Genomic DNA, 14,965 nt, shown 5'->3' with positions numbered 1-14,965 from the left:
CGTAGGACCAGCGGATCGAGTGTATAAAAACTGTGGTTGTGCGATTGTTGGACACACTTCTCTTGAGCAGTCATGTTAGACTGGTTCACTTCTCTCATGCAGTCCTGTTGGACTAATACTATTTTTCTCAAACAGTCATGTTAGACTGAGTTAATTTTCTGTAAATAAACCCCTTTTTCCTCGTTCTCGATGAGAAGCAGTTCTTCACTTCATCAACGATCTCAGCGTAAATAAGTTGGACGACGGCATGGGCCAGCTACCTTCGAATTCATGCCGTACTCCAATCTTGGCAAAGGACCACGGACGAAGGGATTGAGCCCCCAATCCTGACAACTGGCTGACAGCGGTGGGATGGACTTTGCGACATGGTGCTGTATCTGTGGTGAGTGCTTGGTTTTTGCTTTGACTCTCTAGGCTTCATTTTGTGGTTGTTCTGTTTAGAACAGTAGGGAAGCTAGATTGTTGTGTGTTAGCTAGGTTGTGTTTTCCTAGCTAGATTTAGAGAGCAGAATCAAGGCAGTAAAGCAGCAGTCATGGAGTTAAGGACACTGCTGAGAGACGAGTTGTTGATTGTTGGTGAGGAACTGGGCCTAGATGTACGCAAGGAAATGCTCAAATCGGAATTATTGGAGCTAATTTCCAATCAGGCCAGTGAGCAAGATATTGAAATGGGATTGGAACTTCTCAAAAAGAGAGAGAAACGGGAAAAAGAAAGAGAAGAACGAGAGAGAGAGGAACGAGATAGAGAGAGAGAGGAACGCGATAAAGATCGCGAGATAACAAAAATGCAACTGGAACTTGAAAGCAAACGTTTGGAGATGTCTCAAGGAAGTGAAGGCGCTCTGGGACGATCAAGTGAGGCAGAATCGTACCGCATGGACAGGCTATTAAAGCCATTTGAGGTCGGGACCGACATAGGATTGTTCCTAAGCAATTTTGAAAGGACTTGCGAAAAGATGAACTTCGGCCCGAGTACATGGCCACAGCGGTTGCTGTCTATGTTGCCGTGTGAGGCGGCGGAAGTAATCGCCAGACTGAGTGTGCAGGATGCATATGATTATGCAAAAGTTAAGGCTAGTCTCCTGAAGAAATACCGCCTTTCAGCCGAAGCTTTTCGGCAAAGGTTTAGGAGCACAGGCAAGAAAGATAGCGAGGGCTATCCGGAGTTTGCATATAGCTTAAAGGCCAACCTAGTCGAGTGGCTTAAAAGCGCGGAAGCGTACGACAGCAGAGACATGATCATTGAATGCATGTGTCTAGAGCAGTTTTACAAAACCATCCCCCAAGCTGTGAAACTGTGGGTGCAAGATAGAGGTAATGTAAACACTGTGGAAAGGGCGGCTGAATTAGCCGAAGAGTACGCAACCCGTAGAAAGTTGAACGCCGAGGAGGGAAACTGGGACGGTCGAAATGGACCGCGGAAGCCATTTCCGTTCAAAAAGGGTGCGCAAGCTAGACGATCCGAGCCTGTAGACATGGCGGAAAAGCCCGCAGAAAAAAGCGAGGAGAAACTTAACGGAGAAACAGCACAAAAAGAACAGAAAAGAAAATTCGAATCTGTTAGACCAATTCGCTGTTACAAATGCCACAAACTGGGACATATAGCTGTGAACTGCGAGAAGTCTAGCGTAGTTTTTTCCTACGTGGAGGAAAAGGATGAGAATATGGAACTTTTAAGTCCGTATCTCCACAACCTGCAAGTTAATGGAAAACCATGCCGAGTGCTAAGAGACAGTGCCGCCACGCTGGACATTGTCCATCCGTCTTACGTGATGGTAGAAGACTTCACCGGAGAAGTAGCATGGATAAAACAGGTTGTAGAAGAACACAGCGTGTGTCTGCCCATGGCCAAAGTCAAAATCAGTGGACCATTCGGGGAGCTAGAGACTGAGGCTGCAGTTTCCAAATTTTTGTCACTGCAGTATCCCTACATCTTTTCGAATCGTTCGAACCAGTTACTGCGTGACAGAGGGCTCAAACTGGGAGAGGGCATAGTACAGGCATTGGCCCGAGGCCAAGCTCGTAAGATCGCGGCGCTTTCGGCTGAAAATGCTCAAGCTCCTCCAGCTGAAGCAGAAAAGGGGATAGCTTCAATCCCCGAATCCGAGCTAGGCCCGAGGGACAAAAGAACAGTTGAGGAGAGCCTGCCAGTTGACCAGCTCAATGAGAGCGTAGCACTAGAGTGTCAGAGTTCTAGCCTGCAGGAAGAGCATGCAGACGCGCTCCCAAGCGAGACAGGGTCGTTATTATCACCGGCCTCAAAGAACTTTGATCAACTCTTACGCGTGGATAGAGAGTCACTGGCAGCTGAGCAAAATAATGATGAGAGCTTAGCTAAATTACGGGACACAGCTAAAGAAGGCATTGCTAGGCGCAACGTAACGATACATGAGAAAGGAGGATTGTTGTATCGGCATTACAGAGATCGAAAGGGTAGGATTTTAGATCAGTTAGTCATACCTACTAAGTATAGGGAGGACCTTTTGAGTCTTTGTCATGGAAATGGGTGGTCCGGCCACCTAGGCATAAACAAATCAAAGGAAAGATTGCTTATGGAATACTACTGGCCTGGCTGTTTCAAAGATGTAGAAAACTTTGTAAGATCATGCGACGCCTGCCAGCGTTCTGGTAAACCAGGAGAGACTTGGAAAGCTCCACTGAAGGTAGTGCCCTTAATAACAGAGCCTTTCAGACGGCTTGTAATAGACACGGTAGGGCCTCTTCCAAAAACAAAATCAGGCTACAGGTACTTGTTTACCATGCTGTGTCCGGCCACCAAGTTTCCAGAAGCAATCCCTTTGAAAGAGCTCAGCTCCACCGAAGTAGTAGACGCGCTTTTGACAGTGTTTGCACGAGTTGGGTTTCCAGCCGAAATTCAGGCTGATCAAGGGTCAGTATTCACGAGCGCACTGACTTCCACATTCTTGCAAAAGTGCGGGGTAAAGTTAATTCACAGTTCTGTCTATCACCCTCAGTCAAACAGTGTAGAGAGGTGGCATTCGGTGCTTAAGCGAGTTTTGCGTGCGCTCTGTTACGAGCACAAGGAGGACTGGGAGAACTGTCTGCCGGCAACTTTGTTTGCTTTGCGAACGGTTCCACATGAAGCGACAGGGTTCTCGCCAGCAGAACTAGTGTATGGGAGGACACTCCGTTCTCCACTGAGAATGTTAAGAGAGATGTGGGAGGAAAGAGGGGAGAGTCCAACCGTGGTTGAATACGTGCTGAATTTACTGGAACGGCTAAGCGCAACCCAAGAACTAGTCGGAAAGAACATGGCACTAGCTCAAAAGAACGCCAAATTCTATTACGACAAGAATGCGAGGCTTCGTACGTTTAACGCCGGAGACCAGGTAATGATCCTCAAACCTTCAAGAAAGAACAAGCTTGAAGTTCACTGGGACGGGCCCGTTAAAGTGTTGCACAAACTTTCAGATACCAACTATGCTTTGAGAATGCCCGGTCGCAGGAAGGAAGTGAGGATATATCACTGTAATTTGATGAAGCCGTATGTAGAGCGGAGCGGAGTCGTTAACTATACTGTCAAAGAGCCGGATGGCATCGGTACCAAGTTTAAGGAGGATAGGGCAACCTCCAACTCTGAAATCGGCCTAGAAGAAGTAGTAGAACACTCGGTAAGCTCGCATGCTCTAAGACCCGAGCAGCTAGATGAGCTAAAAGGGGTGTTAGGGGAATATCTCGACAGATTCAGCGATCGGCCGGGTAGAACCGAACTGATAACGCATGAAATTGAGCTGACCTCTACCGAACCAGTAAGATCAAAACCTTACAGGGTGTCTCCAAGACAGAGAGAGATTATGGAGGCAGAGATACAGCGCATGCTAGAGTTGGGAGTTATTGAGCCCGCTGAGAGTGACTACACGTCACCGCTAATACTCGTAGAAACCCCTAACAAGGACCCTCGTCCGTGTGTTGACTACAGGAAGTTAAATGCGATCACTAGGGATCAGCTGTACCCGATACCCAACATTGAGGAACGAATTGAAAGAGTTAGCGCTGCTAAATACATTTCAACTATAGATCTCGTGCGGGGGTACTGGCAAGTTCCCCTTTCAGAAAGTGCCAGCCGCTATGCTGCATTCATCTCGCCTGTAGGCACTTTTCGCCCTCTCGCACTCAGCTTCGGGCTGAAGAACGCGCCGTTTAGCTTCTCTAAGTTAATGGATATTGTCCTAAAGGACCTGCAGGAGTTCGCCTTACCTTATCTTGATGATGTGGCCATTTTTTCGGACAGCTGGGAACAACACGTATCGCACCTCAAACAGGTGTTCTCACGGTTGAGGGAAGCCGGCTTAACGATGAAAGCGGAAAAGTGTAGGTTTGGTTGTTCGCAGGTTACTTATCTGGGCCATGTTGTTGGTCAGGGCATGAGACGACCGGCTGAGCTGAAAATAGCTACGATTGGAGATTTTTCTCAGCCGCGCACGAAAACGGACGTTCGTTCATTTTTGGGACTTGTGGGGTACTATCAACGGTACATTCCGAATTACTCGCAATTGGCAAGTCCATTAACAGACGCCCTCCGAAAGGGAGCACCGAGTAACGTACACTGGGATAAGGACAAAGAGAACGCTTTCCAAAGTTTGAAAACGCTATTGGTTTCTCGCCCTGTGCTTCGCGCGCCAGACTACACAAAGGAATTCATAGTTCAATGCGACGCAAGCGACAGAGGTATGGGCGTGGTACTTAGTCAAGTCGGCGACGATAACGAGGAGCATCCTATCCTCTACGCCAGCCGTAAACTAAATGTAAGAGAGGAAGCCTACAGCGCTTCAGAGAAGGAATGCGCTTGTTTGGTTTGGGCCGCTCAGAAGTTGTCGTGTTATTTGTACGGAGCGAAGTTCATCTTCGAGACCGACCACTGTCCTCTGACGTGGCTCAATCAAATGTCACACAAAAACGGCCGCTTGCTCCGATGGAGCCTCACTCTCCAAGAGTACAACTTCTCCGTTAGATATAAGAAGGGAAAGTTGCATAGCAATGCGGATGGTTTGAGCAGGCTAATTTGAATTCTGCGTTTGAGGGTCCCGCCTAAATTTTAGGGTTACTAGTGTTAATTTTATTAAGCGAAGAAGATCCCCTCTCATTTAGCAGGATTCCCTCCATGATTGCTGAATTTGTCAGCAGGAATTTGCTTCAGAAATTGGCATAGTGAAATGCAGCATTTTTTTTGTTTCTGCACTTATGTTGTTGTTGTTTTTTTTTGAAGCCTAGCGAGTCTAAAGTGAGAGCCAATGCACGTCATCTCGGCGCAGAGCCGTGTTGTGGGGTTCATTTTGTAGTTGCCTGTCCTTGTTGGATGTTTTGGGGTGGTGACATCAATGCACAAGTGGTCGCTGCGAGCCAAGACATCAATCCCCCCCTGACCAGCAGCCGTTCTCTTCCTGCCTAGCGGTTGTCAGCGCTAGACAGTCGAGACTTTTGGGGCCATGGAGGCGCTGTAAAGAACGGCGGGTTGCACAACAAGATTGTCACCTTGCCACCCGATTACGACAAGGGGTGCAAGACGCGCACCTCCCGCTCTCCGCCGCTGCAGCTGCGAGGCGTTCAAAGAAGCGACCTTTGCGCTGGAATCCGCCGCCTTCCTCCAGCCCGCTTCGACATTGTGACAAGACGAGTTTGGTGTGGGGACAATGATTCCAGAGTTCCTCAACGCGGATCTGATCTGACACGCCTGAAGAAGCTACCGCGGGAACGTCTTACTTTTGCGCTCTTACGGTTCTGCATGTTGCAACACAACGAGCGACCCTCGAGCGGCGTCGATTTTCCGGAACGGCACCACCTTCAACGCCGTCGCTTGGGCTTCGGAATGTGTGTGCCTTTGTGTCTGTAAACTGGTCTTCAGAGCAGCTGCAAGTTGGTGATGTGTAAACGAACAGCCGCCGCGTCGTAGGACCAGCGGATCGAGTGTATAAAAACTGTGGTTGTGCGATTGTTGGACACACTTCTCTTGAGCAGTCATGTTAGACTGGTTCACTTCTCTCATGCAGTCCTGTTGGACTAATACTATTTTTCTCAAACAGTCATGTTAGACTGAGTTAATTTTCTGTAAATAAACCCCTTTTTCCTCGTTCTCGATGAGAAGCAGTTCTTCACTTCATCAACGATCTCAGCGTAAATAAGTTGGACGACGGCATGGGCCAGCTACCTTCGAATTCATGCCGTACTCCAATCTTGGCAAAGGACCACGGACGAAGGGATTGAGCCCCCAATCCTGACAACAGGAAGACGGGCGAGAACAAAAGGATTCCCCTGTGTGTCTCCAAGTACAACATATGCATGGGTGCTGTAGACAAGGTAGACATGGTTGTGACCGTGACCGGCACAGTCACAAGGAAATGCATGAAGTGGTACAAGAAGTACTTCTTTCACCTCTTGGACATTACCATCCTCAACAGCAATTTACTGCAAATCACAGCTTCTGGTAAAAAAAGAAGCATGGCAGACTTTCGACTCGAACTTGTCCGCCAGCTCATCGAGAAATACCACGAAGGAAACTCAAAGCCAAAGGGAGGACGCCCGTCGAAGGGTGAAGATCCAACACGGCTGACAGCGCGCCACTTCCTGTCTCTAATACCACCAACTACCGCGAAGCAAAACCCAACACGAGTCTGCCGCATCTGCGCTAACACACAGCATCGACCAAAGCAACGAAAAGAGTCTCGCTATCTGTGTTCTAGCTGCCAGGTGCCGCTTTGTGTGGTGCCTTGTTTTGAAGAATACCACACCAAAAAAGTATTCTAAACACCTGGACATCCTAATTAGCAGATAATTATTGCTAATTAGTTGAGTGCCAATTTCTTTAAGGAAAACTGATATCTGTGAGATAATCCAGAATAAAAATGTTTACATGACCTTCAGAGCATTGTAGTGTGTTACTAGCATAAGATTTTAAAGAAACTAATATGTAAAAAAAAACCTGGCAGGGAGTGTGTGGCAGTGAGGAAAAAACCCGGCAGTGAAAGGGTTAAACTCTGGCTAAATTTAGCTGAAACACCCTGTATATCTATGCTAAATGAAACATGTTAAATAAATGCCCGGCATGCAGGTACAGAGAAAAAAAGAAAAAATACTATATAAACACAAAAAGTCTCAGCAGTTTCCCAGATATAAACATCACAGTGCACTCTGTATTCAGTTAAACATTGTCTACACTTGCAACATTGAACAATGGCTACACATGCTGTAGCTATGACCAGTGGTGCTATTCTAGCACAAATCCATAAAATACTGGAAGAAACACTGGACCTTCTTCGGTTATCCGTGCCTAACAGTCCCGGACTGCCCATGGCAGTGCTTTCAGTCAATGAGCATTGCATATTCACCATCTCAAGTGGACTGTCTGGGACGACAAATCGGAGAGGTCCACTGATATCCACTCAAGTGCATAATAGGATTATGAGTGAGGCCAAACAATACCATGGTTAGTTTTCACTTGCACAGTGAACTCGCTGCACATGAAAATTTAATATTATTTAAGCTATTATTTATGCTCTCTCAGACACAATATTTCTTAAACGATTGGTGCTACACTCATACTGTATCATTCGCATTTCAGTTGTCTATAGTATGTTCCAAACATAGCAGGCAATGTAACAGAGGCTATGCAAGTAGTGTAGCAATAGAAATTTCACTACGCATCTTTCGTAGTGCAGTTTTTCATCTGCAACGCTTTTTACTGAACTACTTCATATATTACAACTACAACTTGTGGACACAAGGTTACGTCAAAGCACATATCATTCTTGCACCTTCACACTTCCAGTACACAACATACTATGTTCTGGTAGCAAGTGCGAGTGGTGCTTTATGGGTGCTAGTTGCAGAATTTGCCATTCTGTTGGTTCAGCGGTAAATAGGTTCACATCTGTGACGCCTATCATGTAATAATTAGGTCATATATATTGCAGCATAAACTTGAGACCTTATGCTACACCCAATTACATGATGCATGCGTTCGCTTTTTTTTTTTGTATATGACACACTATCTTTTGTTCATGAATGCGAATGCCAAGAGAAGTCTTTTTATCTTTCATAGCATTGCCTAGTATGGATGGAACGGAGTATAAGTGAGTTTAAACCAGTGCACTTGTGCAGTTACTACAAATCACGGACTAGACATTATCCCAATCTGCTTGCAAAAACTCACTGGTGAGCTGCCTCGTGAGAAGTTGCTGTTGGCATAGATGAGCAGAGCTGTGTCCTTGTGACCCGCTTCCATAGCTATCGTCAATGCCGTGCTTCCATCCTGTCAACAGGAAACCAAATTGAAATGCAAGGATATTGTTCATCTTGAAAGTGCACAGCCGGAAAATTAACAACACAACTAGCAAACTGTGAAAGAGGAAAGCATAACCTTGTAGGGTTGAAGAAATGGATGATGAAAAGAAAAGAAACGTAATCACTGAGATGATAATAAAACAAAATAATCTCGCAGGGACTTCTATAGTTGTGATTCAAATAAAGCTGACCTTAACCTATGCCTTTTATGCAACTAATGGCTTCTGTAAAACTAGGATGAGAGAAGGCAAAAATGTCATATGGTAAAACCTCATTATAAAGAAGTTTCACCCAACACATAAGTACCCTTATTATATTTGATATTCGTTATAAGCATATGTTTGCTGTAAGCTGATATCGAAAAAAATGATTTTATATTTACTTTGTTATATCCAATTTTATATTATATCGTTATATCCAGGTTATAGTATCTAATTCCTTATATGCTTATGTTTGTTATGGGCTGATATTGGAAAAGATTAAAACTTACTTTGTTATACCCAATAATTCATTACATCCTTGTTTGTTATATCTAAGCTAAACTTCATTCTGGTCAGTGTGCACACCACACTTTACCCACAAAGAAAAAGAGTAAGATGGCTGCAGTATTTATCCACCATGCAATAAAAAATTCTGTGGTTTTACGAGCCAAAACCACAATATGATTATGAGGCATGCTCCGGATTAATTTTGGCCACCTGGGTTTTTTAATGTGCACCTAATGGACGACACCACAGGCATTTTTGCATTTCACCCTTATCGAAATGCAGCCACTGAGACCAGGATTTGATCCCACGCCCTTAGGCTTAGTAGCACTATGTCACCACGCCGGGTTCACATTGCAGTAAAGGTATGTGAAACTCTGTACAGTTAATCGTATGAACTCAAACACGTACACATAAACAGACATGGTAGATTTTCTACTCAGCTAGACTGCAATGACAATGAAACTCTTAAACAACTCCTGGACTAATGATCTTATGGATTCAAACACAGAAGCAGCCCACTGACATGTACGGTAGATTTTGTTTAAAGGGAGGCTTCAGGTTAGGTCCTTCCTATTTGAATGCATGCAGGACAAAGAAGTGATCTTAATTAGAAACTACTGGGCCATTCTGAATGGAATTTGCTGCAGAAGAAAACCTAATGCTAGTGATTGATGGGTAAAGAATTTCGAATAGGTGTTTAAATGTTAACAAAATTCGACAAACAATGCAAAGCAGTAAGAAAATTAAAATGTGATGGTTATGACTTCTGAACTTTGTAAGAAAACCAGATATCACAACTGTGTATTTTGTATTTAATTGAGCACAAGCTATCTATGTCTTTTACAACAACAGCTAGTTTTTCTTTTATTTTACGACACTAACAAGGGTAACCATGGCAATAAATGCTTGGAAACTGTAAACAAAAGGTGTCAGTATCATTAGTTTCAAACTTTATATCGCTATCCTTTGACAATATTGCCGTCTGTTTTGGGACAGAATTACGAACTCGTAATTACATTGTTTCTTTCTTTTTTCATATCTCGCCTGTTTGCGATATCTTGAATTTACTGCAGCCTAAATTGACACTATAGTGTGATCATCTCTTACAACAACTGGACTTTTTCTTTTAAATGCAATTCACCTTATCCAAGTTAATTCAGCAGTAACCTTGTGATAGTATTTCTGCATTTAACCTGTACATTTGAATGGGGAAGGCAGCCCAAAGCAAACTATGACAAACACAAAGATATGTGAAGAGGCTGTCCATATTAGCCTATACTGTTCTTCTCAGCAAAAACATCATTATATATATATATATATATATATATATATATATATATATATATATATATATATATATATAGTTATGTAGCTTGACATCCTAAGATTGCAAAATGGGTTATAAGTGGCACAGTAGCATGCGGCTCTGGATCAATTTCAACCTCCCAGGGTTCCTAAAACCCTAAAACATGACCTAATTCTAAGTAAACGAGCATTCTTGCATTCTGCCTCCAAGGGAATGTGGCTGCTGTGATCAGGAATTGAATGCACGTGATGGTACTTACATTATCTGCAAGACAGACTTCGGTATCGGGGTGGGCAAGTAGAACGCGCACGATTTCAATATACCCGTGCTCCGCAGCGCACATGAGCGCCGTCGACCCGTCATTGTCCTGCACATTTGGCTCAGCACCAGCATCGAGAAGAAGCTTGATCATTTCTAGCCGTCCATGACTAGCAGCCAGCATGAGGGCCGTCTGGCCATTCTGTAATCAAAATGCCTCGTGATTAGACTAAACATGACAGAGGATCATTGGAAGACTGAGAACTGAAGTGACTAACCCTTCCCATGCCAAGGACAAATATCACTCATCCATGAATTTCTTCTAAAATATGCCAGTGACGAGTCTCATTCGTCCAGTAATTCTCTTCTATCTACTGAGCGGGAGTAATTTCATCCTTTGGTGTGAGTGCTGCGCTATTAAATGGAACCAGCTTCCCAGAAAACTGATTTTTTGAGGGCTGACTTGGTGGGAACAAGGAGTAAGTCTGGCTCCTCTGGATTTTCGAGATGGCGGTGCATAAAGAACCGGCTGCAGCGATGATGAACGCCTTTTCCAATGGCGGGATCGTGGCGTTTTTAAACATTTCCTCACCTAAAGCAAACTATTCAGCTTGGAAAGCTCTAGTGAGTCGTGTCTGAACCTTCAACTTTGTACTGATGATTGTGAGGAAGATTTAGAGATTTTCTTAGCCTCTCTTGCATGGATGCGGCTCAGCAACAATGCTTTACTACAGGCATCTCTGCAATTTCATTTCCTTCCTGTGCGAGCAATAATGCATCACATGGAGGATAACAAAAGTTAGGTTGACTTTTGTTATAAGAAGTATCATGCTTCATATAGATTGTTTTGTGGCCTTGCCTATCTGCTATAATTTATGGTAAGAGTCAACAGAAAATAATAAATGAACTGCTGCTATTGCGATAATGAATGCTGTTCACAATTAATAGGTAATAAAAAATTCAACAAATACTGGTGATTTTCTGGAAATAATAATGAAAGAAGAAAGTTGGCACTGAAAGGGTTAATACAGGTTGAACAAGAGATGTTATTAGAGCCAACATTTTGACAAAGGAACCCGTCTTTGTCGAGGCAACAACTACTCCCTGGCAAAGAAAAGGCTCTTGGTCCATATGTTGACTACAGCAATATCCCTCATCAAACCACTGTTGACCATGATGAGACTTCTCCATAATCACGATCTTCTGCAGTGCGTAATACAGCAGAAAAAATGCTGTGCCACCTCCTGGGACAAGTTGGTGACATTCGTCTAGAAGCGATGTAACACTAAACAGAAATCCAAAGAAAGGACAATCATTCTCCTATGCCCGGTGAGTGCTGCAAGAACTAGATAAAGGTAAATATTGGAAGTCAGCAACACGATGCCTATTCTATGGCATCATGCGCTGTGGTGAGGTCTGATTGCAGAATTTTTAATATATGCAACTGGGTACAATGACAGAATGGTTGAAAGTAAAGCTACCCAAAGAAAGGGAGAGACATTGAAATCATTGAAAGGTAGTACAGAAAATACTGCTACAAGAGTAAGGTTGGTTTTCTGTCTACTATCACAACATGTAATTTGTTACTTCAGACTATACAGGTAATGTTACTGTTCCCTCTAATCCCTACCTCAGATTCTTACGAAACATAATATTATGAGATGTTTATTTCAGAAGCATCACAAGTTTTTAATTCCGTCAGTACCTAATATGAGAAATTAGAGGGTAAGTAGAAACTGACTTCCATCAGTCAGTAGATTTTATCTTGTCTTTTGAAGTACTTTACCCAATACGTTTAGTTCAGAGACTGCAGAGTGAGATCACTCCTTTGCTGAAAGAATAGTTACAGAAGCACTTTCTACAAATCACCACAGTCAAACATTTAGTGCCATAAAGTATTGCAATATACAAGCACGAACGAAGTCCTTGTCTGAAAGCTTAACTATTTTATTGATAACCTAATCAATGTGACATACATATGCTCATACGCACCCAAAATCAACAGGAGGCATGACAGCAACATCTCTAACAGACGTTTGCTATTAGCACTCATGTTTTACATACACATGCACAGAGAGACATTGCTGTCTCCAGATGCAGTGGCATCAAATAAAGGAACTAAATTAAAAAATATATACTCTGAAATTGTAAGACTGAGTTCACAAGAGTACACAAAGTTAGGCTCACCTGCATAGCCTTCGCATTCACATCCCCCAGTTGAAACAACCGCTGGACTACAAGCCGATGTGTGTCGTTCTTGATTTCGGCCAGAGAGACCAGCATGATACAAGTGTACCCTGCCTGGAGAACAGCAAATACGGAAGTATGTGAAAACAGCAAGCACCACACACCTGATACTGGCCAAACATACCAACAAGCTGATCGGGTGACATTAAGAAAAAATTCAAGGGGCACTTAGTTATCCCTACGTGGATGAATGCGAAAGCATTGTGACCACCATGCAATGCTTAGACATTATGCCACAACCCAAGGTCGTGGGGTCAACTCCCACCGAAGTTTATGGGTACAAGTGCCTTAATTAGCTCTATCTTAATTAACTATGCCTTAATCAACTTCCCTTTAACACCAAAGGTCATGGGTTCAAGTACTTTAATTAACTCTTTCTCCATTAATTGTGCCATATTTAACTTCACATTAAATAACACCCAAGGTCGTGGGCTTGACTCTCGCCAAAAGCTGATGGTGTGTAGCCTTAATTAACACCAAAGGTCACGAGTTTGACTCCCACCAAAGGTTGAGGTTTCGTAGCCTTTTCGGACCATAGTGTGGTCACGCTGACACTGACAACCCTGGATTTTCCACCTCATGAGCCATTTAATACTTTTTCATTAAATCATATCTCTCTTATACAAGCTACATGTAGGTAATGCACACATTCAAGTGCACAATTTAGCTGTCTGCAGCATCGCTGCACATAACAGCTCGTTAAGAATAATGAGGACAGATGCAAATGCAGCAATGAAAAACAGAAAAATGTGCAAGCTAGGCTTCTCGCCCCCAACTTCTTACATTAAAGGGGTCCTGAAACAATTTTCCAATTAATCACAGAATTACATCACTACTAAATTACGTTGCCTCACAAATGTTCTGCCGCAACAATTTTTCTAATTTTTCAAGCACAAGTGAAGTCAGGTGCAGTTATTGAGCCAATAAGTGGTTTTCTGTCTCCTTTCATTTCTACCAGCACGCTGGAAGTTGCACAGCAAAGATGGCAAGGGGTCACAAGGGAGAAATGCCCCGCTGGCGCCGTCCTAAGGTTGAACATGAGACAGCTTGTGGCGGCACCTGGTGGTGGCTGCAGTATCTACGTTACACTCTTTATTTCCGAGACCAGGCACAGCAGATGCAGCAATGCGCAACTGTTGTGTTTAGACCAGCAGTGCAAAGATGAAACGTTTCTTCTATCTTTTTGAGAATGCAGAGATATATATTTAATTTATTTATGCAAAATGAGCAATAATTGTATTACTGAGAATGCTCTTGCAATCACAAAATCAGCCAATAGCTGTTGTAAGCCCAGCTGCTTGTGATGATGCTGCCTGATGACATTGTGGAAGCTAGACCAAAGTATCTTTCACTGCTTTTGTGAATTTACAAACAATTGCAAATTCCCTGCAGCATGCATTGCAATAATATTTGGTCCACATGTTCACAGGAGCCTCACTAACAGATTGGCAAAGATCTTTTACTATGTGCAAAAGAGCTTCAGGGCTCCTTTAGAACACTACAGAAATACAAGAAGGTAACATTCCATATTTATGTTCTATGCATGACAGCTCTAATCTAAAGGATCCTAGCACGGCTGCTCCCACAGTTCTGCCTGTCAGTCAAAATAAATTTCAGCCTTTGTGCCCGAACCGATTTAAAATATAGGCAGTCAGAAACAATATTATGCATCTTATGTTTATGCAGTACTCCTAGGAAACTCACCTGCAATCTGAGCACAACAGTCAAAGTTCGAACATTCCTATAGGCTGTTTGGCATCTGGTTTCCCGAGATACCACAATGACGAAAAAGTATGACAGCAAATATGAGATATAATATGCAAAGGGTTGTTTGTGACACCATGGTTGCCATATAGGAAAAGTGTTCACGGCTCTTAGTGCAGTCTGACACTTAAATCAGATAATCATGCCACTCCACATCATCATCATCATTGTTATGTCGTGTGGTACACTTGAGAGATATAGGCTGCACAGTTCATGGAGAGCCAACAAACCTTGTTCTGCTTGCTCACGTCACACACTTTGGAGTCGAGGAGAATGCTCACGGCATCGAAGTTGCCATGAGACACAGCATAGTGGATGGCTGTGTTGCCCTGCAAAATGAAGCAAAGTCTTGTTGCAGGAACAATGGCGTGAGCATAGACACAAGCACACATACATTCACATCAGCCATGTTCACAATGCGATGAAGCAGGTGACGGGAGAACTCCTCAAAGGTGTCCATGTAGTCTTCAAGCATGTTTGCATCTGCATCAGCAGGACTCGAAATCTGGAACCACTCTTGCTGTATCAATGACACAGCCGTTTTCTGCAAGCAAAAAGAATTGTGTCATAGATAGCAGAACATTTTTTATTTAACACACCATAA

At 43.5% G+C, this 14,965-nt stretch overlaps 1 protein-coding gene across 4 annotated transcripts in view; it reads right to left on the bottom strand.

Annotated features, from left to right (window-relative positions):
• Nucleotides 1-14,965, bottom strand: part of Kank (kank) — a 79,823-nt gene that overhangs the window by 11,509 nt on the left and 53,349 nt on the right. For all 4 annotated transcript variants that reach the window (XM_065433976.1, XM_065433975.1, XM_065433978.1 and 1 more), the window contains exons 11-15: nt 14,756-14,905; nt 14,592-14,690; nt 12,538-12,651; nt 10,352-10,552; nt 8,168-8,266 (exon numbers count right to left, since the gene is read on the bottom strand). In XM_065433976.1, the coding sequence (XP_065290048.1) occupies nt 8,168-8,266; nt 10,352-10,552; nt 12,538-12,651; nt 14,592-14,690; nt 14,756-14,905 (663 nt within the window). The remainder of the gene's footprint in view (nt 1-8,167; nt 8,267-10,351; nt 10,553-12,537; nt 12,652-14,591; nt 14,691-14,755; nt 14,906-14,965) is intronic.

This window comes from Dermacentor albipictus, chromosome 9, assembly GCF_038994185.2.
Source record: "Dermacentor albipictus isolate Rhodes 1998 colony chromosome 9, USDA_Dalb.pri_finalv2, whole genome shotgun sequence".
Classification (NCBI taxonomy): Eukaryota; Metazoa; Arthropoda; class Arachnida; order Ixodida; family Ixodidae; genus Dermacentor; species Dermacentor albipictus.
This window is presented reverse-complemented; position numbering and strand designations above follow the sequence as displayed.